The sequence below is a fragment of the Corylus avellana genome, chromosome ca1, assembly GCF_901000735.1.
Source record: "Corylus avellana chromosome ca1, CavTom2PMs-1.0".
Classification (NCBI taxonomy): domain Eukaryota; kingdom Viridiplantae; phylum Streptophyta; class Magnoliopsida; order Fagales; family Betulaceae; genus Corylus; species Corylus avellana.
In genome coordinates, this window is record NC_081541.1 from 20,931,528 (window position 1) to 20,958,133 (window position 26,606).

At 40.2% G+C, this 26,606-nt stretch overlaps 1 protein-coding gene across 1 annotated transcript; it reads right to left on the reverse strand.

Moving 5' to 3' along the window:
• Nucleotides 1-972: 972 nt before the first annotated feature.
• LOC132166067 (plant UBX domain-containing protein 7) lies at nucleotides 973-26,271 on the reverse strand. The gene is made up of 10 exons (XM_059576822.1): nucleotides 26,037-26,271; nucleotides 24,150-24,277; nucleotides 23,940-24,053; nucleotides 20,934-21,129; nucleotides 20,644-20,721; nucleotides 20,486-20,554; nucleotides 3,134-3,277; nucleotides 2,800-2,902; nucleotides 1,630-1,898; nucleotides 973-1,334 (listed from the first exon to the last, which is right to left on the reverse strand). Exons 1-10 carry the CDS (start codon nucleotides 26,136-26,138, stop codon nucleotides 1,170-1,172), a joined length of 1,368 nt encoding a protein of 455 aa, XP_059432805.1. The 5' UTR covers nucleotides 26,139-26,271; the 3' UTR covers nucleotides 973-1,169.
• Between the last annotated feature and the right edge of the window lie 335 nt (nucleotides 26,272-26,606).

The following is a 26,606-nucleotide window of genomic DNA, read 5'->3' on the forward strand; positions in this document are numbered from 1 at the left end:
AATTCATATTAATATTATCTTAGATCTAAGATCATGTGATATATGTTTTATAAGAATAAAGTATCTAACTATAATGCATTGATTAAATAACACAATAACTTATGCAAATATACCATATCATTATATAATGATTAATGATTATGTGATGTACAATTCCAATTTCCAAGGTATAAACTATCTAATGATAATATTTTTATTAAATGACACAATAACTTGTTTCATATGATTATATCATATGATAAAATGATTAATGATAATATCAAATATTTCTTTTTATATATATATATATATATATATATATAACAAAGGTTGATATATTGTCAAATGTATTGGGTGCTTAATTTAGTATCGATTTGTTTTACATTGCTTTCAAAAAAAAAAAAACCCCCCTTAAAAATATGCTTGAAAATCGGAGTACATTACACACACCCAAAAATAAAAAATAAAAAAAAATAAAATAAAATAAAAAGTTAAGAAAAATAATTACCTTCAAGCCAAATTTTTAAGCTAATAGATTCTGTTATTGTTAATGTTGAAAAGTGGAGAAAGAGAAGAGGTGGAGAGAAGAAAGAGATGTTAATGTTGGAGTGTGGAGAGAGAGATGTGGAATGAGAGTGAAAGACTTGGAAAAAAAAAATAGACGTTGAGATAGAAGAAAAAAGGAGATAGAGAGAGAACAAAAATATGATGGGTTCATGCCACATGTCGCAAGCTATTATATATACATATGATTTGAGATTGCATAGGAAGGCTACTAACCACGTTTAAATCTTAATTAATATATACACTCTCTTGTCATATAAAAACGAATTGAGAAATGATGGAACATTACTGTGATAATAATACAGCCACAGCTGTGACCTTTTTTTGTTGTTGAGAAATGAAAGAAATCTATAACTATAATCAAAAGATTCTATGGCATGAGGCCCAGCATAATAAATTATGCAACAGAAATACGAGAGAGAGAGCATGGACAACAGGAAATTCATGTCCCCTACATAAAGAGTATTTACATAATTACGCTTAAAGTATGTTTAAGCTTTACCATCATTTTAAATTGGGAGTTACACAAAAAGCAAAGAAAGCAAGCAAATAATTAACCACAACTCTGCAATGCACAATTCTACCAGTTGAAGAAATTCCACAAACAGTCCCCAAGAAGACGTTCTTCAGTCCCAAGTAACTGAGATCATAGAATTGGCCAACCCCGACTCCCCAAAGGTTGATTGGTTATCATAATCCAGAGAATTTGATGCTCCTGGGATCGCTTGTGTCAAGCGAAATTGCCTTGTCGCAGCTTCTTCTAGTTGAGAATAGCAAAACGACCACAGCAGCTGCCAAACAAAATTACCAAATGTGAGGAGTTTAATTTTTGATGATAGCAAGCTGCATGACAAGGTCAAGAGAATTCAGCGTCCACTCAATAGGAATGTTGAATAAGCTATTAACAAAATCACACGCAATGCCAATCAAAAAAGGGGAAAATGTTACTGGATAAGATGCCATAGTAACCATTAAGAAATGGACCATCCACGAAATTTAAAACAGAAGATGTGGACCAACTAATTTGTAAAACTGGGTAAAAGAATGAGTAATGCAACATAACCTGAGCTTCAGAAAAGTTCTTACTTGTATTGGATCAGTGCGGAAGAAATTTCGCTGGACTCTGCGTCCATCTGGAAGACGGAATCCAACCCTGCAAAGGAGGTTCCTGTCACCCTTGGGCTCTTCAGGTAGAGGTGGATATGTCAGCTTCTTCGTGGAGCATGTTTCTTCCTCCCCAGCAACAGTCACACTTGCATCTTTGTCTTTAGCAGCAACCCCACATGAGTCTTTCATGCTTTCCATAGAAGCTGCCACTGCTCGTTGCATTTCCTCATCTTCTTCATTTGTTTCATCTACAACCACCATTGCATTATTAGGTTGAATCAGGGAAGAAACCCAAAGGATTACAAGAAGAAATTGGAATCTCTCTCTACAACAAGACAACCCTTACGAAGGGGCAAGACACAAATTTTACTTTAATTTAGTCTCACTTAATTTTAGAGATCAATTCTATTCCCCTCCCCCACCCTTTTTTTTTTTTCTAGTAATTGGTCCATGTAGTTTTATTTAAGTCCTATTAGTTAGTTTAGTTATTAGTATTTAGTTTCATGTTTTATTTAATTTCAAGAGTCGAGGGTATTTTTGTAATTCAATCAATGGGCTTTGCCCAAAGTCAATTCGATTAGGGTTTTGTTGTTAGCCTATTTAAGTGCGTTTTATACTCCAATGAAGGCAGACTTTGATGAAATGAAGAATGTGGAATTGATTCGCCTCTCTCTCTCTCCCCCCTTAGCTTCTTTCTTTCTCCCCCATTTTAGCTTCTTTTTTTCTTCCCTGCTTTTAGCTTATTTATCCTCTCTTTTCCCTACTTTCACCTTGTGATTTTTGCAGGTTCTGCATCACTTACAAGCTAATCGTAACCCAAAACTTAAAAGAAACTATGTAATGCACTTGAAATCAGACAAAGAATATGTCATCAATACATCAAAACATCAAAGTCTTGAAATTCTCTCTTTCCGTTATGCTAATCTGATTACCATATAGCATGCTTTCCATTGGGTGAAGCTCATCGACAACTTGGATGTGAGAAAATTAGACCACAATAAGATTGAGGACTACACTAGCAATTTTATTATCAGTTTATCAATTGTACATTTGATCTTCTATCAGATTAAATATATCAGAAAATAGAGAGAAGCTCTATCGCCTAATTATTCATTTTGTGGGAGTCAGAGAACTGAAACCCTTGCATACCTTTACTTTTTTGTCGAGAAGTCAAAGAACTTTCTCTTGGACGTTTGTTAGACAGAGTTATGTGATGATCCTTTGGGCCACCATCCATGAAAGGCAACAGATCCTACAGTTGAAAGGACAGTTTCTAAGATCAGCAATGCGTCATAAACCAATATTGGGTGCAAGTTTTTGCTAAAAATATAACAGCTTTAGAGATCAGCAATGCGTCATAAACCAGTATTGGGTGCAAGTTTTTGCTATAAATATAACAGCTTTAGCCCCTTTTTCCAAATGGGACAAATCTTATGAAGTCATGCTACTGAAACACAAGAATACACATTGCTGAAACACAAACCTCCAGCAATCGCTCAGGTTGAACCATTCCACACCAGGAGCGCATTTTTTGACCAGTAATGGGGTCAATGACGAGGACTACAGGAATGGAATCCAATTTATAATATGTGCAAACCTTTCTGCCTTCAGTTGTATCATCGTACACCTGTATTTGCAAAACAAGATCCGAGTGTTTAAGTCAAAATCACAGTATGTTACCAGAAACAAAAGATGCTGATCCAAAATTTCCAAGTCTACCATAAGGAGCACGCAAAAGCAGCAGTCAACATTCTCACAACTATTGAATCAATTAAAAACTTATCATGGAGGTCATGCAAATTTGAGCCATCTTAAGTACTCTAGAATCAAGTAGGTGCGCATCCAATGGAAACCAACCAAACTGAATTGTGCAATTATCAATGTCTACACTTTTATGCTAACCAAATGCCTAAAAATTAGACAAAGTTGACCTGCCCATCCAAACCGTGCCATTCCCAAAAGTTCTTTTCCTTGCAGGCATCGAATTTATCTTCCTAAAAGATACATGAAGCCATCTAGTTGATTCAACTCTGAAGAGCCCCTAACAAGATCCTGTTGCCTAAAACTTCAGCATATTAGCCAAGTAATTTATAAAAGCGTAGTTTTGAAATGAGTTGTGTTTAACAATTTATTCAACATTGAACCAAACTCTTGGTTGGTCCCAATTCTACCTTTCGTCTCTCTCTCTCTCCCTCCCTCATTGGCACATACAGGCGTGTCCCGACATTTCTTGTTTGTCTATTGGTTTCCATGACATAGGAGTTCTAGTTTCTCATTTCGACTCTTTTAGATGGGGTATGTGAGTTGGTTTTATGTTGAAGCTAAGTTGTTTGAGGATGGAGCATTGGTCCTGTGGGTTTTTGAGAGAAGTAGGGGTTTGTCTAGTCCTCGGTAAAGTGGCAGTGATTTGGATGTTGGCTACTATGGAGTCTCTGCCCCAAGCAGAGGGCAGGAAAGAGTTCATGAAGTTCACTAGCGTGGGGAACAAAACATTTACTGCTCAACGTTTTGCGAACAAATTTGGTCACTTTTTGGCAGTCGCAAAGTATGCAGGAGGGGGATGGAGAGGCTTGGAGGTCATCTTGGAAGCCAAAGGTAGTAGGGATTGGTCGGGCTTTGCTCAAGAATTGCAAACTTTCCTAGCCTTTTCAAAATGCCCTCCAGCAGCGGAAACATGGCAAAGGAAGAAGGGGAAGCATTTCGCGGTTAGCCATTGCAAAGTATGGTGGTGTGACCACCAGCGACCATGGGAGCGTCGGGTGAAGTGGCTCTCAGAGATCATACAAGGAGGCTTTGGTTGGGCTGGGGAAGTGAACAACAATGCTCCTCTCCTTGCCAATTACTGCCTGTCAACTATGTCACTGCAACCTTGAAGGTACGAGGTGCTAATGGTCAAGGAGTTAGTCCAAATGTAAATCCCATAATTTCTTCTTGCACAGGATAGGAGCGACTCAAGAGTCGCTAGAGAAGCCAATTGTCACCTTCGTGACGTGCGAGTCAACCTGGAGCATTGACGAATTAAAATGGCTTATTAATTGTTTGGATGTGGGCTTCAATTTTTCTAGGTCAGAGAGTGAGGCAAGCCTAGTGGGGACCATTCAGAGGACGGTGAAATGAGCCCACTCGCCAACAACATTTTGTCGAAGAGCTCACCAACAGGCAATTAGTCGCACCCTTCCATTCATTCTTCAAGCTCAGATTTGGCCAACAGAAAGGCCTTCATGTTGCTGGTTCTGATGCGGATGCTCCCAGATTCGGTGGGTTTTCAGGCTCCAACCGGCCCAACGATCTAAATGCAAACACTAGCGTCTAAATTTATGGGTTTGGGTGGATTGGTTGCAAAAGATGAGATCTTAGGGTAAGAACAAACCAATTTACTTAACGGGGACCTTTTTGGCAATAAGGCAGAACATCAAATAAACATACGGATTGGGCATTGGTGGTAAAAAGGGGGAAAAGGGTCTCAATTTCAAGCTTTGATTCATACCCCGGTGAAAGAGTTTTTTGAGTAGGTTGTGGGGGTTGATTTCAATGTTGGTTTGGGAAAAGAACATTGTATCCAGTTTGGGGAGAGGAGGCATGTTTTCAATGTGGGAGATGTTACCTCTTCGAGTGTTATTTATTCGTTTGCCTTTGCTAGCCATGGTGTGTTTTGTGTAGAAGAGAATGGCATGCCTTGATCGAAACTAGAATTGTACACTTGGGAGGATCCCATTTTCTGTAAGCCTCTGAGTTTGACACGGGTGTGTCCAGCAAGGGTCTATTAACAATTTCCCAAGCTTCAATCCAAATAAGTACACAAGCCCAATAGAATGCCAAGGCCCAAGTTGAAGAAATCCTGATGCAGTCTGGAGAGTTCTAGTGAGTTCAAAAACATCATAGCTGTCCATTACTTTATCATTTCGAACACATTCCTAAGTCTAACTTGAAGTTCAAAATCTTATCTTTCCAACTAAAAAGGTTTCAGATCATTTGGAGTCGCAAGTCAAAAGTTATGACGGTTTCAAGTGGAGTAGTCAACCTTTTCGGGAATACGCATTAAGGTGGTTGTTTGTCCCCCTGTTTGCTACCCCACGAATTAATGATTATTTTATGTCATTATTACTTGTTTAACTTCATTAGATGCTTATCCTATGCTTAGAGGGTTGTTCTAAGCTTATATAATACTTGTGTGTGCAAGTGTAGGTCAGACTAGAGTATTGTGTTAAAAAACCAGACTTTGACTTTTGTGAGGAGAGTTCTCCTTGTATCTCTGTATCTCTTTGGTGTGAGCCTTAGAGTAGTGAGTGTTCTAGTTCTGTATCTCTTGTTATAATCCTTTGGGTGGTGATATTCTATATCCCTTTGGTGTTATCTCTTGGGTGGTGAACTTCTATCTGTCATTTGAGTGAGGATTTGTGTACTTGTTTTCCATCCCCATTTTTGTTCGGTATCAAATTAGTATCATAGCTAAGGTTGCTTAAGTCTTGATTTCTATGGTTGCTCGTGGTCGTCGTGCTCAGGCTAACCAGCCCCTAGCAGCTCCACAAAGAGACCCGCGAGATATCGAAATGGACAACTTGAGGAGACAAGTCCAGCAGCTCCAAGAACGTTTACAACATTTTAAAGCCTCTGAACATGATGGCTTGGAGAATGAAGATTCCAGCGACGATGGAGAGAGTGTTAATCTTTTTCACCAAGCTCGTAGTCACACCTCAAGTGACAGCACTCCACCTCATCCTCAAAACCTAAGACTTCATGGTGTTCAATGCCATTACGATGTCAAGGTGGACATTCCAGAATTTGAAGGAAGAATACAGGCTGATGAATTCATTGATTGGCTTAACACTATTGAACGAATCTTTGATTAAAAAGATGTTCCAGAACACCACAAGGTGAAGCTTGTTGCCATCAAGTTGAGAAAGCATGCTTCTATTTGGTGGGAGCACCTTAAGAAACAGCGAGAACGTGAAAGGAAAAGCCGCATTGTGACGTGGGCAAAGATGAAGAAGGCTCTCAAGAAGAAGTATTTGCCAGATCATTATCGGTAAGATGGTTTTCTTAAGTTCCACAACTTTCAGCATAACGAACTTTTTGTGGAGGAGTACACGGCGGAATTTGATCATTCTATGATGCGTTGTGATATTGTAGAATCGGAAGAGCAAATGGTAGCCCATTACCTTGTAGGTTTACATTCTGAAATCGGTAATATTGTTCAGTTATAGCCTTATTGGACTTACAATGATGTTTGTAAGCTAGCACTCAAGGTGGAGAGACAATTGAAGGAAGGGCACAGGAGTACCTATCGACCTTTCAATCAAGGAGGAATCACCAACTGGGGGAGTAGTTCTACTGCCAAGACCACTCCATATCCCAAGAATGTAGATGCCAAACCAGCCAAGCGTGAAGCCAAACAACCAGCCAAGAATGAAGCTCCAGCAGGTTCAAATCGCTCCAATACTTCTAACTCAAGTAGAAAATGCTTTAAATGTCATGGTTTTGGACATATTGCTTTTGATTGTCCAAATCGCAAGATAATCTCACTTGTTGAGGAAGACTTGGAAGATGATGAGGATGAACTAGTTGATGAAGAGCCTGAGGAAGACTTGACATATGCAGATCAAGGGGAGTCTCTTGTAATTCGCAGGATCTTGAAATCCACCTATGCAGAAGAAGATTGGCTTCGGAACAATATTTTCCACACCAAGTGCACCTCTAGTGGCAAGGTGTGTAATGTCATCATTGATGGGAGAAGTGAGAATGTGGTGTCTACAACCATGGTGGAGAAACTCAACTTGAAAACAAAACCTCATTCCCATCCTTACAAGCTTCAAGGGCTTAAAAAGGGCAATGATATCCAGGTAACAACAAAATGCTTAGTTCAATTCTCTATTGGGAAGAATTACAAAGATGAAGTTTTGTGTGACGTTGTTCCTATGGATGCATGTCATATATTGCTTGGTAGATAGAAGAACTTTTCATGATGGTTTCAAAAACACTTATTCTTTTGAAAAAGATGGGACCAAAATTACCTTAGCTCCGTTAAGAATGTTGACTATACCTAAACCTTCTAAAGGGGAGGGTAATAATCTACTTTCTATATGTGAAGTTGAGAGAGTTTTAACAGAATGTGGGGAAGGGTATGCTCTAGTGGTAGTTGAAAAGAAAGACCCAATTGAAATTCCTCTTATCTTACAACCAGTTCTTGAGAAATTTCCTGATGTTATTCCAGAAGAGCTTCCACTGGGTCTTCCACCCATGAGAGACATACAGCACCACATTGACCTTGTTCCAGGTTCCGTTCTAGCTAACAAGGCAGCCTATCGAATGAATCCAAGAGAGCATGAAGAGTTGCAGAGACAAGTTGATGAATTGATCACCAAAGGCCTTGTGAGAGAAAGCATGAGTCCTTGTGCTGTTCCAGCACTTCTAGTACCAAAGAAGGATGGTTCTTAGAGTATGTGCATCGATAGTAGGGTAGTGAACAAGATCACCATCAGGTATCGCTTTCCCATTCCGCGGCTAGATGATCTCCTTGGTCAGCTTCATGGAGCCACAGTCTTCTCCAACTTGGATCTTCGTAGCGGATACCATCAAATTCGCATGAGAGATGGTGATGAATGGAAGATAGCTTTTAAAACTAGAGATGGTCTTTATGAATGGATGGTCATGCCATTTGGACTCTCTAATGCTCCTAGTACATTTATGCGTCTCATGAATCATGTTTTTAAACCTTTTATGGGAAAATTTGTTGTTTACTTTGATGATATCTTAGTTTATAGCTAATCTCCATAACAGCATTTGGAGCAGCTTCAACAAGTCTTTCAAACTCTACGAGAGCAGAAGTTGTATGTCAACTTAAAGAAGTGTCGTTTCTTCACAAATAGCATAGTGTTCTTAGGCTATGTTGTTTCCAAGGAGGAATCATGATGGATCCCAGCAAAATTGAGGCAATCACCAACTGGCCTATTCCCAAGTCCCTTCTTGACATCAGAAGCTTTCATGGACATTCATCATTCTACCGGCGTTTCATCAAAGGCTTCAGCACCATTATTGCTCCCATCACAGAATGCCTTAAGGGAAGAATGTTAAAGTGGACGGGAGAAGCCCAAAAGAGCTTTGAACTTCTCAAGCAGAAAGTAACGGAGGCACCAGTCCTTGTGCTTCCAGATTTCTACAAAGTGTTTGAAATTGATTGTGATGCTTCTAATCTGGGAATTGGTGGTGTTCTCAGCCAAGAAGGCAAGCCAATTGCCTTTTTCAGTGAAAAGCTCAATGACTCCCGAAAGAAATATTCCACCTATGACAAAGAATTATACGCTCTTGTTTGTGCCTTCGAGCATTGGTGTCATTATCTACTCTCCAAAGAATTTATACTTCATTCTGACCATGAAGCTTTGAAGTACTTGAACAGCCAAAAGAAGCTCAACACACGACATGCAAAATGGAGTGAGTTTTTACAAGCTTTTTCATTCTCAATCAAGAACAAGGCAGGTAAACTCAATCAAGTAGCTGATGCTTTAAGTTGAAGACACTCTTTACTTAATACCATGCAAGTGCAGGTTGTGGGGTTTGAAGTTGTCAAAAAACTTTACAAAGATGATCCTGATTTTGGCTGTGCTTGAAAGGAATGTTATAATGGTCCTAACAACCATTTCTTGCTGCAAGATGGTTTTTTTTTCAAAAACAACAATTTATGCATTCCCCAATGTTCATTAAGAGAAGCCATTATCAAATAGCCCATGGAGGAGGTCTTGTTAGTCATTTTGGCAGAGACAAAACTTTAGCTCTTGTACAGGAGAATTTCGTTTGGCCCAAGATGGTACAAGATGCTGTGCGGCACCTGAAGCAATGTCAAATTTGCCACCTCACAAAGAGTCGCAAACAGAACACTGAACTATATATCCCATTGCCTGTTCCAAATGCTTCAAGGGAGGATATTAGTCTTGACTTTGTTGTGGGTTTACCTAGAACCCAAAGGAACAAAGATTCCATTATGGTGGTGGTTGACCGATTCTCAAAGATGGCCCATTTTGTCCCTTGCAACAAAACTCTTGATGCATCTCATGTTGCTGATTTGTATTTCAGGGAGATAATCAAGCTTCATGGCATTCCCAAAACGATCACTTCCGACCGTGATTCCAAGTTTGTTGGTCATTTTTGGCGTACACTTTGGCGAAAGCTTGGAACTATCCTCCAATTCAACTCTGCATACCATCCCCAAACAGATGGTCAAACTGAAGTTGTTAATCGGAGTTTGGGAAACCTCTTGAGGAGTTTTGTGGGAAAGAACATCCGTCAATGGGATCTCCTGCTTGCCCAAGCTGAATTTGCCTATAATAGGTCTACTAGTCAAACCACTGGTTGTAGTCCTTTAGAAGCTATCTATTGCCTAAACCCCATTAGCCCTCTTGATTTGGCTCCAATTCCTACAACCATTCAATTTAGTGGCAATGCTGATGAGCGAGCCAAGGGAAGTTGCATGAGCAGATTCGAGGTCATATTCAGAAGCAAAATGAGAAGGATCGAACACAGGTCAATAAGCATAGAAAGCTAATGGTTTTCAAAGAAGGAGATTTGGTATGGATTCATCTTCGAAAAGAACTTTTTCCAGCGAAACGGCAATCTAAGCTCCTACCACGAGCAGATGGTCCTTTCAAAGTGCTCCAACGGATTGGAGAAAATGCTTACAAGATTGAGCTCCCCGAAGAGTATGGTGTATCTGCCACTTTCAATATATGTGACTTAGCACCATATCAAGAAATCGAAGAGACCACGGACTTGACGGCAAGTCCTCATTAACCGAAGGAGTATGACACAGGTGTGTTCAGCAAGAGTCCATTAACAATTTCCCAAGCTTCAATCCAAATAAGTCCACAAGCCCAACAGAATGCCAATGCCCAAATTGAAGAAATCCTGATGCAGTCTAGAGAGTTCTAGTGAGTTCAAAAACATCATAGCCATCCATTACTTCATCATTTCAAACACATTCCTACGTCTAGCTTGAAGTTCAGAATCTTATCTTTCCAACTAAAAAGGTTTTAGATCATTTGGAGTCGCAAGTCAAAAGTTATGACGGTTTCAACTGGAGTGGTCAGCCTACTTGGGAATACGCATTAAGGTGGCTGTTTATCCCCTTGTCTGCTGCCCCACAAATTAATGATTGTTTTATGCCATTATTACTTGTTTAACTTCATTAAATGCTTATCCTATGCTTAGAGGGTTGTTCTAAGCTTATATAATACTTGTGTCTGCAAGTGTAGGTCAGACTAGAGTATTGTGTTAAAAAACCAGCCTTTGGTTTTTGAGAGGAGAGTTCTCCTTATATCTCTGTATCTCTTTGGTGTGAGCCTTAGAGTGGTGAGTGTTCTAGTTCTGTATCCCTTGTTTTTGATAAGTAATAATGCATTAAAGAGCGCAGAGGGGCGCAACCCAAGTACACAGGAAGTATACAAGAGAGCGACTAAGTCGGGGAGAAAGAAGAAGAGAATCAGAAAAATTGATCACTAAAAGAACAAGCCAACCTGTAGTCCATGTGAATAAAGTGTACAAAAAGAAATGAATAAGGCCCTCAAGATTCCTCGACATATCCTCGAAGCATCTCGCATTCATTTCCTTCCAAAGACACCAAAGAAGACAAAGGGGAGCCATCTTCCATACCACAGCACTAGAGGTTCTACCGCCCGCCCACCAACTAGCGAACATCTCCTTAACGCTTCTAGGCATAACCCAACACATGTTAAAGCGAGAGAAGATAACATCCCACAACTTACGCGCAACCCCACAGTGAAGAAAGAGATGATCCACGGACTCCCCATCCGCCTCACACATAAAACATGGATTAATCACAATGATACCTCTCTTCTGAACATTATCCAACGTGAGAGGTTTCCCAAGGGCGGCCAACCATGCGAAAAACGCCACTCTCAAAGGAGCCTTGGTGCGCCAAATGCTTTTCCACGGAAAGTGCTTAGGCTCCTTAAAGGCAAGCATCCTATAGAATGAGCGTACCTCAAACTTCCCTTTTCTTGAAGGAATCCACCACATCCGGTCCTCCCCTTCCCCCCGAATCGAAGACGAGTACAAGAGCGAGAAGAACGAGGCTAAGGCCCTCTCCTCCCAATCATGAATACTACGTGTGAAAGTAACATTCCAATGAACCATCCCATTTACAGACTCCCGGATATCCGCAATGGAAGCATCCTTATTGCAAGCAATATTAAAAAGACCCGGAAAGGCATCCTTGAGAGGCGACTCGCCACACCAACAATCCTCCCAAAATTTGACCTTCCCCCCCGAACCAGGTTCTAATCTGAAGTGACCCCGAAAGGACCTCCAACCCCCACAAATGTGTTTCCATAACCCCACCCCATGCGTACCACGAGGAACTTTAGAACGCCAACCACCCCATACTTCGCCACCAATATACTTCTCCACCAAGCTTCTTCCTCATTTGCAAATCTCCATAACCATTTCCCCAAGAGAGCTTGATTAAAAAGACGCAAGCTCCGAATCCCTAGACCTCCCTTAGCAATCGGAGAATATACCTCGTGCCAACTGACCAAATGGACCTTAGTCTCATCCTTGAACCCCCCCCCATAAAAAATCCCGTTGAATCTTCTCAATGCGTTTCGCCACGGAAATAGGAATGGGAAAGAGAGACAAAAGATAGGTGGGGAGATTGGATAGGGTGCTCTTGATGAGAGTGAGCCTTGCCCCCTTGGACAAATATGAACGCTTCCAAAGGGCCAACCTTCTAGCAATTTTCTCCAACATGTCATCCCAAATAGCCAACTGCTTGAAGGACGCCCCTAGCGGAAGCCCAGGTACTTCAAGGGCAAAGAACTAGTACCACAACCCAAAACACCAGCCAACTCATCCATCTCTACCGAATCTCCAACTGGGACCAAAACAGACTTGGCCCAATTAACTTTTAACCCTGAGACCGCCTCGAAGCCAATAATGAGAGCTTTAATAAATCTAACATGTTCAGATGCTGCCCCACAAAACACCAACGTATCATCAGCAAAGAGAAGATGGGAGACAGAAACCCACTCATGCTCACCGGCACCCACATAGAAACCATTGATGAAACCCCTACTAATAGAGACATTAATCATCCTGCTGAAAGCCTCTATGACCATAATGAACAAGAAAGGCGAAAGGGGATCACCTTGTCTAACCCCACGCGAACTCCCAAAGAATCCGGAAGGCGAACCATTGATCAACACCGAGAACCGCACCGACGAGATACAATGTTCAATCCAAGAGCACCATTTCTCACCGAAACCGCACCTTTTTTAATAAGTCGAGTAAAAACTTCCAATTCATGTGATCATAAGCCTTCTCCATATCCAACTTACACAAGAGACCGGGATCCCCAGATCTGAGTCGGCTGTCCAGGCATTCATTGGCAATAAGCACCAAATCCAAAATATGTCTACCTTTGACGAAGGCATTCTGCAGGTTGGAGATGACCTGGTTCATGACTCCCCTCATTCTATTGGTTAAAACCTTCGCAATAATCTTATAAATCCCCCCCACAAGGCTAATAGGACGGAAGTCCTTCAGATCGGAAGCTCCATGTGACTTCGGAAGCATTGAGACTTTTTTCGAATTTGCCTCGATCATAGAACTCCACAAAAACAGCCATGATATCATTTTTGATCACCTTCCAGCAATCCTGGAAGAAAGCCACAGAAAAACCATCCGGGCCTGAACCTTATCCCTATCCATTTTTTTGATCACCTCCCACACCTCCCTTTCCTCAAAAGGAACTTCCAGACTAGAAGACTCTTCCTCCTCCAACATATCGAAGTGAAGATTATCCAACCTCGGTCTCCAACTGAGAGTCTATGTGAAGAGCGTCTCATAAAAGCGAGTAATATGACTACTAATAGCCTCTTGATCAGAGATAGCAGTGCCATGAATGTTCAGAGACTCAATATAATTCTGTCTTCGATTGGCATTTGCAATCCGATGGAAGAATTTGGTACACTTGTCACCCTCTTTCAACCAACGGATTCTAGATTTTTGCCTCCAACTGATTTCTTCTTGAAGGAGGGAAATTTCTAACTCCCTAGTAAGCACCCTTTTCTTCTCGATCTCTTCCGTGGATAAACCTCTCTCTTCCTCCACCCTATCCAGAGCTTTAAGATCTTTCATACGAGCCTTAATACAAACCCCCACATTGCCAAAATCTTGAGCATTCCATCTCCTAATATCCCCCTTTAGCGCTTGCAACTTTTTGGAAAGAATGAAACTCGGAGTGCCCTGAAAGTGATACGTGTCCCACCAACTGCGCACTTTGTCCACAAAACCCTTCACTTTGAGCCACATATTCTCGAATTTGAAAGGCCTTTTGCCTCCCCCATGAGAATTACAGTCCAAAATAATAGGGTCATGGTCGGAGCAACCCTAAGCATCCTCTTCTGACCCAAATACGGGTGGCGGGCTTCCCACTCCGGAGAAACAAGAAAGCGGTCAAGCCTGGACCAAGAATTGTTATTTGACCAAGTAGAAATCCCCCACACTAAGGGAAGATCCATGAGACCCTGTTCCGATATGAACTCACCAAAATCCCTCATTGCCGACCGCGAATGAGCTCCCCTCGACCTTACACTAGGATAAAGGGTGACATTGAAATCCCCACCGATACACCACGGCACTTCCCAGCAGCTCATGACCCCTGCCAGCTCCTCCCAAAGAAAACGCCTAGCATTAACTCTGTTAGGGCCATACACCCCCGCAAACGCCCACTCAAAGCCATCCTCAACATTCTTGAAGGAGCAAGCCGCCACATAACTTCCCAACACTACATCTACCATCTCTACAGCCCTCTTGTCCCACATGAGCAAAATGCCCCAATGGAAGGAACAAAGCACCACTCCACATACGGGCATCCCATAAGCTCCTCACTAAGTTATACGAAATAAAGTCCATCTTCGTCTCTTGGAAACAAATAACATCTGCCTTCCAACTTCTAAACAAATTCCTAACCCTCAACCTCTTTTCCCTTTCATTCAATCCTCTCACATTCCATGACAAAATTTTTAGCTTCATGATTTAACACGATTGACCCTCCCCTATTCCAGTCCCTTGACAAAAACTCCAAAAAATTGACAGAGGACTGCAAGTTAATAAGCTCCCTCTTACCTTTTTTGACTGCAGGAGTGCACACTTCCCTCTCCACTTCTTTGCCTTCGTTGTCAGCCATAAGTACCCCAATGGTCTCTTCAAGCATTCCTTCCTCTCCTTCACAAGATAGGCCAACTTCCTTGCATGCCTCAATGATAAAAATCCTCTCTTGCACCTCCAACTGCTCATCCTGAACAGAATCTGGCACAAAAGATTCCTGGGAAATAGAGCCCTCCACTGTTTTAGAAACTCCACCCAAATTATCAAGCTGTGATATGCACAGCCCCGGCTCCTTACCCAGAATACCCAGCACAGAACCCATAGGCTGTTCACCGGAGTTGCTCCCCAGAGAACCTCCCCTCCCGGCCTCCTCACTGTCACCGGCAGCAAACCCATAGATTTCCAGAGATACCCCCTTACTAGGCTGCTTACCCAGAATCCCTAGACCAGAAATGCTCGAGTCCCCCTTCAGAAAACCTTGGTCAGCAAGATTGGGATGAGGCCCCTACGCCTTAATTGGAGAACCCGAAGCTTGATCGCTAAACTCCGTTGTCGCCGTAGCCTTGCACATGGAACCCACCATCGAGGCAACTCCCAAAACGCCATCCCTTGCCAGAGACCTCCTCGCCGCCCCCTCACTGGGCAAAATTCCCCTTTCCGGCATCTCTGCCGGAGATGAAGAATCGATCTGCAGGGCAGAATCGACGTGGGCCTCCCTATCGCAGAACAACCTAACATCGGGACTTACAGAGCTACCGCCGACCCCCACAAGAGCATTTGGGCCTCCCGTCGAACAGTCCGACGCGCCAACCGGAGAACCCGATGCTTGGACGCTTAATTCCAGCATCGCCGTAGCCTTGCTCATAGAACCCACCATCAAAACATCTCCCAAAACGCCATCCCCTGCCGGAATCTTCCTCGCCGCCCCCCCACTGGACGAAGCTTCCTCTGTCGGCACCTTTGCCGGAGGCGTAGAGACGATCTGCAGGACAGAACCGGTGTGGGCCTCCCTATCGCAGTGCAACGACCTACCATCGGGGCATGCGGAGTTGCCGGCGATGCCCACCGGAGCAAATGGGCTTCCCGACGAACTGACCGGCACACCAACCAGCTTTGGTCCTCTGACCAAAGCCTCCCCTTTCTCCACGGGCCGAGCACCCTTCCTCCTAAAATACATCTTTATCGGCTGAACACCCCTTCCATGCTTGGGCCTTCCCTTAGTAGCCTTCTTGGGCTGGGCCATTCCTTTCTTATGTTTGTCCCCACCAGCTAGCCCATAATCACAATACCCACCAGACCTAGGAAGAGCACTCAGGCCCTCCACAACTCTGATCGCACTTACAATTCTGTCAAGACCACGTCCACCTCGCCTCTCAATCTTCCCAAAGACTCCTTAGCATTAATTAGGTCCTCTTTTACACGAAACCAAGTCTGCACGTCGTGGCTACCTACCCCCTCCCATCCCTTCACGTGATCAGCACCACAAATCGAAGCTGTCAGCCTCGTCGTGGTGATCGACCTACTCGCTGGAGACGGAAACCTGCTCGCCGGAGATGGAAACCTGCTCACCGGAGCTCCGCTGTGGACACCCAGTGGCTCCCCTACCTGTAGGTTGCACGTTTCCTCCCCACCTAAGGACTGGTTCTTCACCAGGCCCTCCATACCGCAACTGACCAATCTCACCGGAATTGAGGGCTTGTGCAAACCCTCCTCCTGTATAGTTGAAAGCTGGACTTGCTTATCCTTTTCTGTAGAAGCCTCCTTCAACCACCTTGGCACCCTGGCTATTGGCTCAACGAAATCATTGAAACAGTCCTCTGTCGACTGCAGCGAAGACCCCAAAACTTCCACATAGCTCCTTCTTCTCCCTCCTTTATCGTAATTCTTATTAACTTCCCTGACTTCCCTAGACTCACACAAAACAGACTTAGCCAGACGTACCTCCGATATGAGACGTGTCCATCCTTGACCATAACGTCCTTCTGGTATAATGATCGAGCCACTCCTATGCCTACCATCATATTCTTCTACTGTCAAGAACCGCCCATGTCTATTAGCACATTTCTGTGTGATTATCCGTGGATATCCTGCTCTAGATTGGTCCCAAAAAACCTCAGAAGAATCCACTGCCACCAAGTCCTCTATAATGCGTGCCAACCACAGCACCTCATCCTTCTGCAGAAAGATGGTTTTTTGTTTCCTATTACTTCTTTCAAAAAACCTCACCCCTAAAGCCCCCTCTTAATCAGTAACTCAAAAGTGTTGGACTCCACAATCCATTTTCTCGAAGTAGCCATAACGCTAACCAAACAACTAACAAGCTAGACACCCAAACAGTGAACACGCGTCACCCATGCGCCTGTACCCAAGCGAGAGTGGATGAGAGAGAAGAGAGCTTCTCAACTTTGAATTCTCTATATCCCTTGTTATAATCCTTTGGGTGGTGATATTATATATCCCTTTGGTGTTATCTCTTGGGTGGTGAACTTCTATCTGTCATTTGAGTGTGAATTGTGTACTTGTTTTCCATCTCCATTTCTGTCAGGTATCAAAGTTTTTCTAGCCCTAGTGCGAATGCTAATTCTGATTGTAGAGGGACAACTTCAAGTTGGGTCTAGTAGAAGGTGAAGGACTTTCGCCATTATGTCAGTTTATTGTGAGAGGGGTTTGAAGAGGATATTGTGGTTTTGCTTAATGCCATTAAAAGTAGTCTTCACTAGGAGTGGGCATCCAATTCTTTCAATTATGATTCTAAAGGTGGCAGTTCTAGTCGTTGCATAGTTAAGGGGAGGGGTCATTAAATTATTTATGAAGCCTAAGTTGTATTCCTAAAATGTAAGAGGGTTGAATAACAGGGATAAGCGCCTTAAGAGAGAAATTTGCGTAGAGATTAGAAGGCAGATGTTATTCGTATCAAGGAAACTAAACTAGAAAATATGTCTTGTAGCATTGTGCAGAGCCTGTGGGACTGCCATCATGTGGATTGCTATTGTTTAGATTCAAGGGGTCGCGATGGAATTTTGGTCATGTGGGATAGGAAAGTGGTGGAAAAAATTGTGCACATGCACTTTAGAAATGTTGGAGATCAATTTACTTGGGCTTTTGTAGGCATTTATGGTCCTAACACTGACAAAGATAGAAGTCTTTTATGGGATGAATCGACTAGTTAGATTAGTTGGAAGAATTTGCAGTGGTACTTTGGGTTGTATGGTCTATTTTAACAACAAATCTATTTTGCATGGCATTATTAAGAAGATAGAACATCAATTGGTTGGTTGGAAGAGAATATATTTGTCAGAGGGTTGGAGGACTACCATGATTAAGAGCACTCTATTTAATTTGCATACTTTGCCTCTTTTTCCACTCACTGTAGGTGTCCCCAATCACAGAGAAGTTACAACGGGAATTCTTGTGGGGTGGTGTTGGTGAGGAGTTCACGTTTCTCCTAAGAAGCTGGACTATGATAATTTCTCCAATATTTGACAAGGGATTGGGGGTACGAAATTGACTTATGTTCAACTGAGCCCTATTGGGGAAGTGGCTATGACACAATGTTCATGAGAAGGCTCTATGGGGCGTGGTAGTAGATCTTAAATAAGGCAGCTCGAGTGGGAGGTATTCGAATGAAGTTCATGTGTCGTATAGGGTGGGTCTTTGGCAAAATATTAGGATGGGTAGGGGGAGTTTTCTAGCCATACAAGATTTATGGTGGGTGACAACTCCAAGATTAAATTTTGGTATGACGAATGGTATGGGGATCTAACCCTTACGGTAGCTTTTCCTAGGTTATTCAAAATTACTCGATTTAAGGATGCTTCTATGGCTGATCCTTTGGAATTTTCTATTAACTTTCATCAGTCGAACGTTAAGACAAGTTTTGTTGGGTCCCTTTCAAGAGACTCGTTCGATGCCAAATCGTTCTGCAATGTTCTACTTCCCCACAATAGTACTCCTTTACCTTGGAGGAGCATTTGGCAAAATAAGGTCCCTTTGAGAGTGGCGCTCTTTGCTTGGATGATAGCGTTCGAGAAGATCCTCACTACAAATAACCTAAGTGGCATATCATGGAAGTAGATTAGTGTTGCAACTGCAAAAAGAGTGGAGAATCAATTAATCATCTCCTACTCCACTATGAGATTACTTGTACTTTATGGAATGCTATTTTCAGTTTTGGGTAGATTGGGTCATGCCTAGAAGATTGGTAGTCCTCTTTGCCCGTTGGAGAGGATCGTTTGGCAGTTCTTATTGTGGAATAATATGGAAGATGGTTCCAGCCTACTTGATATGGTGCAATTGGAGAGATCTTAATTATTGTAGTTTTGAATACCGTGAGAGGACAGTAATTGAATTAAAGCATTTTTTTCTCAATACCCTTTAATAATGGACGGATGCCATTGGCTGTTTTCAGTTTTCTAGCTTTCATGTTTTTTAGATTTTTGTTCTCTTTTTGGTTAGGTGTTTCTCTTGCACACTTCTTGTGTATTGGAATTGCACCTTTGCGCTTTTTAATGAATTCCATTTACTTATAAAAAAGCATATTTATTAGATTTGGCCAAAGAGTAAACCATTAACTATTCGAAGGTTTTTCTGCCTTCTACAGTTTGTCTCTTGACATTTGCCTCCCACAGCCTAATAATTTTTGATAGATAATCAGAAAATTTTTATAAAAAGCGTAGGCGCCCCAAAGCATACAAGAAGTATACAAAAAGGACACAAAAAACAGAAAAACTAAGAAAAGTAAGAACCCCCAAACACTAATTAATAACCTTACTAATAAGGCTATTCAACTCTTAACTCTTCCCCTTCTTTCTTTCAACGCAATGCTTGATTCTCTAGTCTCCAAATGGCATCAAAAAAAGTTTCTCCCACTAATCATATTTGTACTACACCAGGTTATGTTCTCCAAAATCAAAGTTCCAAGACATTTTAGGGTTTGTTTGATAAAACCTTTTAGACGATGTTTTTTGCATTTTGGTTATAATGTGATATAAAGGTGAAAATAGTTTTGAGTGTTTTGTGTGTCGAGTTCTTGGTTAATGCTTTTTCTTTTTTACTAAAAAACAAAAAGTTGTCCTAAAAAGTGTTACCAAACAAGCCCTTAATGTTTTCCTTTTGATTGATAAGATTACACCTCCATCCAACCATTTTCCCAAGTGAGGCAAAGCTAAGGACAACATTCTAAGCTTTTTAATGAAATTGCAACTCTTAAAGATGCAAATCAATTCATTCAATTATTTAATCCACTTAAATGAAATAATTTAAGAATCAGTACAATGATTATAAAAACTGGCCTCAACCCAGAAAAAGACATTCCAAGCAAAGCTGGCAAGGGTTTTCCACAAGTACCCAAACAACAAGATCACATCAGAAGCCATGTCAAACAGAACATCCTTTATAAACTAATTTCAAGATAAAATACATTTGGGAAGTAAGGCTAGAAGAAGCATTCAATAAAAATTCATTAAGTTATGCTGGAAGTGTCGGGAATCGTTGTGGCAACCATGCAAAACATCACAGCATTTCTTAAATAAACAATAAGTGAAAAGAAGCACATATATGTCCACTCAAGTCAAACCCCAAGAGGGTAGCTCAATCAACTGGGGACCAAGCCTCATGAAGCAGAGGTTACTAGTTTAAACCTCCCCTTCCCCGTCCCCTTGGGGCCAATTACTTCTTTAAAAAGAAAGGACACTAAAGTCTATCAAGGCATCATACGGACCTGCCAGAAAATAAAATTGGTACCAATAGTTTGAGAAACAGCTTCATTTGCCCATGTATCGCGATTAAGCTTCACAAAGCAATATAATAATACCAAATGAGTATGCTGACATATAAAAACAATAAAAACAAAGACAAACTAGAGTATTAAAAGAATACCATATGAGAGCTGAACTCCTTGGTTGATTGCAAGTTAACAAGGAGCCATTTGTCCTGGACAGAAGCAGCATCTTTTGCCTGCCTTTGCAGAAAAGTGTACAGAAAAGCAAAGTAGTAAAAGCACTGAAATAGATCAAGATCAAAGATCCAGGTTTACATCCCCAAAAGACCATAACAAAAGCCTATATCTTTACACAAAAAGCTAGCATTACTTAATCCCAATACAACTAGTGATGATCACTCATCTGTTATAAGATTAACTTCTATAGCATGCATGCATACACACGTACCTTTTCAAAGGGCCCATGGAACATCAAATGAAAGGGAGGACGATATAAAGAAGCAAGATTATCTCGAGGATTATCTGATGTAGATGAAGTGCCCTGGTCCGATTCCCAAACCTCAGGCCGTTTCATTTCCTCATCAAAATTACGGAATGCAACTAATGAACTTGGTTCACGAGATGCAATTCCCATCCTTGATGCTCTATATGAAAATGTCAAAGAAATTACACAACTTAATGAATGGATAAGGAATAAACTGGCCCAAGATGCAATAAATAAAACAAGAATAGCATGTCAAGCTGCAACTAAATAATAGGATAGGTGCACAAAACGTAGAATAGAAGCAAATAACAAGCAAAAACATAGTAGCTGGAACACATCACATACCAACAAATTTGCATGTGTCAAACACAAATATGGCTTGAAAACAATAGCATGTGTCCAATGTGTCAGACAATTTAAAAATAAAAAATTGAATTTTAGACACAATTTGAATTTGGATACAGTCATGATACGAGAGGATATAGTCGTGACACAGGAAGGATACTACTACCACTTAAATTGGAAAATAGGAAACAAAAAAAAAAAAAAAAAAAAAAAGGCTCACAAAAATAAGACCCTAAATCCCTATCAAACTTATCTTTCTCTTTTCCATTTCAACCGCACCGCTAGCGCTCAACAACAATCTCTCTCTCTCTCTCTCTTCTCCTCCTAACTCTCACGATCAACCAAAGTCGCCAGTTTTAATGACTCCATGTCCATGGGTCAAGACTCGTCATAAGAGGTTTTACTAGCACCATCTGCTTTTGCATCCATCCAGTCTCATACAACCACCAAACACTGCCTCACTCTAGGCCTTTCATACCACTCACCTCTTGATTCCTTTTCTTTTTCTTCTATTGTTGATTTTAGTTTAACTGTTTAAAGATAGTTGTAAAACATTGTAGGTTATGCCTTCAGAGAATATGAACTCTTATTCTATTAGCAAGTATGCAATTGGTGATTCAGATGATCAAGCTCCTTGTTGGATATATATCACTTAATTGGAAAAAAACTCACTCCAATATCTCTCTTTGACTTGTCCAAACTACGTTAACCAATCAATTAGGATTGCAGGCTCACATTCCAGCCAATATGCAAGTTGTAAACATATATTGCAGTATCTTAATGGTACCATTCGCAATGGCCTCTTTGACTTAGGTCTTAGGACAGTCTTATAGCCTTCTTTGAGTCGATTGAGTTGGTTGTCCTACTACTCATAGTTAAATGATTTATGTCTCAAGATACAAAATAATAGCCAACAGTGCGCTAAGCACTTGCAATTACAGTTTCTGAGCTATTGTTGTGATCTTATCTTCTTCATGATCTTAACAAAGAGCTACATTATCCTCCGAAATTTCATTGTGATATTTAATGCTACTCAGTTGGTTGTTGATATTGTTGATTTTTTCATGATTTGGTAGTTAATTGTAGTCTCCATTTTAAGTTCATACCTGTCTGCTCAAATGGCTAATATCTTTATCAAAGGTGAACCCTTTCACCTTTACTACTTAGTGTTTCAAACTGTTGCCTCCTTCAACCATCAGTTTGCAAGGAAGAAAAGGGAATAACATAGTAATCCAAGCCCATAATTCATGGAATCAAGATACCCAGCATTCATAGGAAGATATTATCCTCATTGATTTTCATTTGACTTTTGTATATATTTTATTAGTTTTAACATGTACAAATTCCATATGTGCAAATTCACACCAAAGATCAACATAAAATACATGATTTTCCCTAATAAGGTCAAAACACTTCTTTTCTTAATTATTGCTTTCACATTACTTTGAGATCTTTTTTCTTTAAAACTTTGTATCTATGGACTGCTGCTTATATATCGTCTCTAAAATACATGGTTTTCCCTTATAAGGTCAAAACACTTCTTTTCTTAATTATTGCTTTCACATTACTTTGAGATCTTTTTTCTTTAAAACTTTGTATCTATGGACTGCTGCTTATGAATCGTCTCTAACGATTAATTATAGTGATTTTCTTATTCTTTTTGCCTTTTTTTAGTTAGGTGGTTCCTTTTGTATACTTTCGATATACTTAGGGGTGCCTTACGCTTTTAATGAGATTGGTTGATTACTTATCAAAAAAATTATTTTTGAAGGAAAACATTAAATAAACCTAACACATATAATAATAATCTATTAGTTGTCTGATCCATGCCAATACCCTCATTTATAAAGAATTATAGTATCATCTTATACATATCGTATCATGACCATGTCCCATAATGATATTGATGATTCCTAGACAATTTCTTTGTGCAACATTGTCCACCATTTGAAGTTGCCACACAAACATAACAAATGCAAGCTGAAGTTGGAAAAAAAGTTATACAAAAGATCATCCTCAACATCTCTAGCATAGCAAATTCATTAGAAAAATAGTAATAACCACATATACTACCGTACTTATCAAAAAAAAACTACAACTACCAAAACATTAACAGACCAATAAGAAAATAAATCTAAAATATTTACAAACATGACACAAACAACCTTGAGAGAAAATAATAAGTCACATTTAAGCCAATTATCCATTTGCTGAACTTCATCAACATACCCCATGTGCAGCATGCCAACACTAAAGAAAGAACAGTAAGGATAATGGTAAATTGATGAAATTATTATATGCAACTCGACTGACAAATGAATGTTCTATATGTAATTTACTAAATCTATAGTGACAAATGAATGTCTTGATGCCTTGCTGATGCAAATGCAAAGCCAAATTAAATTTCAGGAGATTTCAAAATGGCAAGGGACCAAAAAAAAAACAAACATAGCATCAATTGGCAGTGATGAGGTATGGACACGAGTCAAACAACTTCAAAAAGAATTTTTTATAGTAAGTTATCGAATTCATTAAAAACCAAAGGGCGCACCCAAGTAATCAAACATAAAGTACAGAAATATCTCAATTTGAATGATAAAGGAATGCTGGAAAAAGAAAACTTACCCATACAACATTGCATCATCATAAAGAGCCTCCCTTATAACAGGTAAAGGGGGGCGCACTTCATCTCCTTCATTTTGTCCATCATTTTCATTTACCGTGTCCCTTTCCAAATTACTTAGTCAATAAACAAAAGTGAATGTCAAAACATAAAACAATAAAGTAGCATTTGAAAAACTGATATTAATATGTTAACTAAATTTCTAAACTTACCCAGCATTTTGATAAGCCAAATAATTCGTATCTTCTGCCGGAGGAGACTGTGAAGATGTAACCACTTGCCCACCATCATTACCCACAAAGAAGAGCTGAATAGCTTCATCAAGCTTCCAACTTGTGGCCTGTTCCAAGAAGACTCCATCATTGAGTTCCATACAACGACATACTAATGCTTCGTGAATTAGAGGATATTGGAAGTCAAGAAAACAAAACAGTTTCAATAGTTCAAGAAACTAGGGTTGTGTTTGTTTAAGTGTTTTGAAAAGTGTTTTTTTGTGTTTTGATTCAAAAACGTTTTTAATGTCAGAGAAAGTTGAGAAACATTTTTGGTGGAGTCCATATTTGAAAAGTATTTTATGAGGGGGTCCACTTAAGAAAATTGTTTGGTAAACTTTTTGAAAAGTGTTGTGTTTAAAAAAAAAAAAAAACACTAAACATACTTATTTTGACAAAACACAAGCTGATTTTTCAGGTGTGAGATTTAGTTCTTACTTATAAAAAAGACAAAAAAGAGAGAGAGAGAGAGAGAGAGAGAGAAAGAGAAAAAGTGGCTACAGCCACTCTCAACAGATGAGAGTAGCGGTCACACTGCCACCTCTATTCTATTGGAGTGCCCAAGCGGCCACCCCAACACCTACCAAGATAGATGTTGATGCACAACGACCCTCTCCTCTATTGGTGTGGCTGTGCGGCCACCTCTCTCTATCTTTTTTTTTTCCTTTTTAAAGCAATAAGTTAGCCTCCACACTTGAAAAACTAAGCATCTGTTTTCCCAAAATATTCCCACAAGAAGTTGTAAGAAGTATTTAGAAAATATGTTGTGTTTTGTTTTTTGAAAAGTGTTTCTGTTTTTGGTGAAGTGTTTTGTGTTTTGAAAAGTTAATCATTTCTTAAATGCTTTTAGAAAAGTGTGTTTTTGTTTTTGGCGAAAAAAAAAAAAAAAAAAAAAAAAACAGTTTTTTGAAAAGTTTAACAAACATAGCCTAGATAACCAAACATACACTAAAATTTAAAACTAATTTCTATCAATTAGAAGTGTCCAAGTAAAGTCAACTAAAAGGGTCCTGAATACTAGTATATTTTACTCAACTCAACACAGCTTAATCCCAACCAGCCACTTACAAATGTTTTAGAAAATAGTTAGTCTAAGCTACACGTATCTTCTTCATCATTCTATTCTATCTATGGTCAAGATCATACTCCCTGCCACCTCTCTATTTATGATAAGATTATTTATTTTATGCCTCCCTCCAGCCCTTTTCACTCTTCAACATGAATCATCATCCAAAATAAGTAAACTCATTTACTAGTTAATATTTTAATTGAGATATTTTGATCAAGAGAGTTCATGAACCAAAAATAGATGTACTAAAAGGATTCCTCAATGCCGATATATATATTTCAATATGCAGACAACCGACTTTGGGCGTGCAACATCTCAATCTTTGAATCTCCAAAATATATAAAAATGACAATAGAAGCATCTGTATGCTAAATGCCCACATAACTCAGCTACACGTTAATATCTAAAAGAACCTTGATTTCTCTTCGGACACTTGTCCTATTAATTATCAATTTTCTTATTCTCAATCGATGAAAACCAGACACCAGTAATGCTTCTACGTATTACCAAATTCAGAACACCAAAATCAAACTCCAAATCTTCCATTAGCCCATCCAAAAAAAAAAAAAAGAAGGAAAGCACACAAATTTTCACACACGAAAACCAATTCAACCCCATATCCGTTGCCCATATTCATCCAACCCCCCAAAAAAAAGCACCTAAATCAGAAATCCCGACCAAAAATCCACAGATTCAGTCCCTGAGTGGCAAAGTGGCAAACTTGATCAAAGAAATCAGACAAAACATAAATTCGTGACCTGCAAGAACTGTGTGGCGGTATCGGCGGTCTGGCCAACGGCGATCTCCAAAAAGGACGAGACCATGCTCTGCTTGTCAGTCGTGGAGAGCACCCCCTCCATAACTCTTGAGCTCTGTCTAGGGTTTCAGATTTTGACACCCAGCAATGCCGCAAATATTACTTAATATCTCTCTCTCTCGTAGTATATCTATCACGGAGAGGGACTCTTGGTTTGCTTAGAATAAGCTACTCTGAATTTCTTGAGAGTGGGAGAGGCGTTGTTGGATGTATTTACGGATTTAACCTTTGGACTTCAGCAAATAGACTGGGCTTGGGCTGTCTAGCGAACTCCAAAGAAAGCCCAAATCGGGATCAATTTCACTAGGCCCAAGAGGAAAATAAATCAAGTTTGGGTTGTAATTGGCCAATATTTCCAAAGAGAATAACTTTATGCGGATGAAGCACAAAACTCCACTTTTGTGCCTACCATTCATAACCAGACATATTAGTATGGAACACAATAATAAAGAAAATACAACCACATCAGATTATTTTAAATATAAGATAAAAAAATTAAAAAATTAATTAT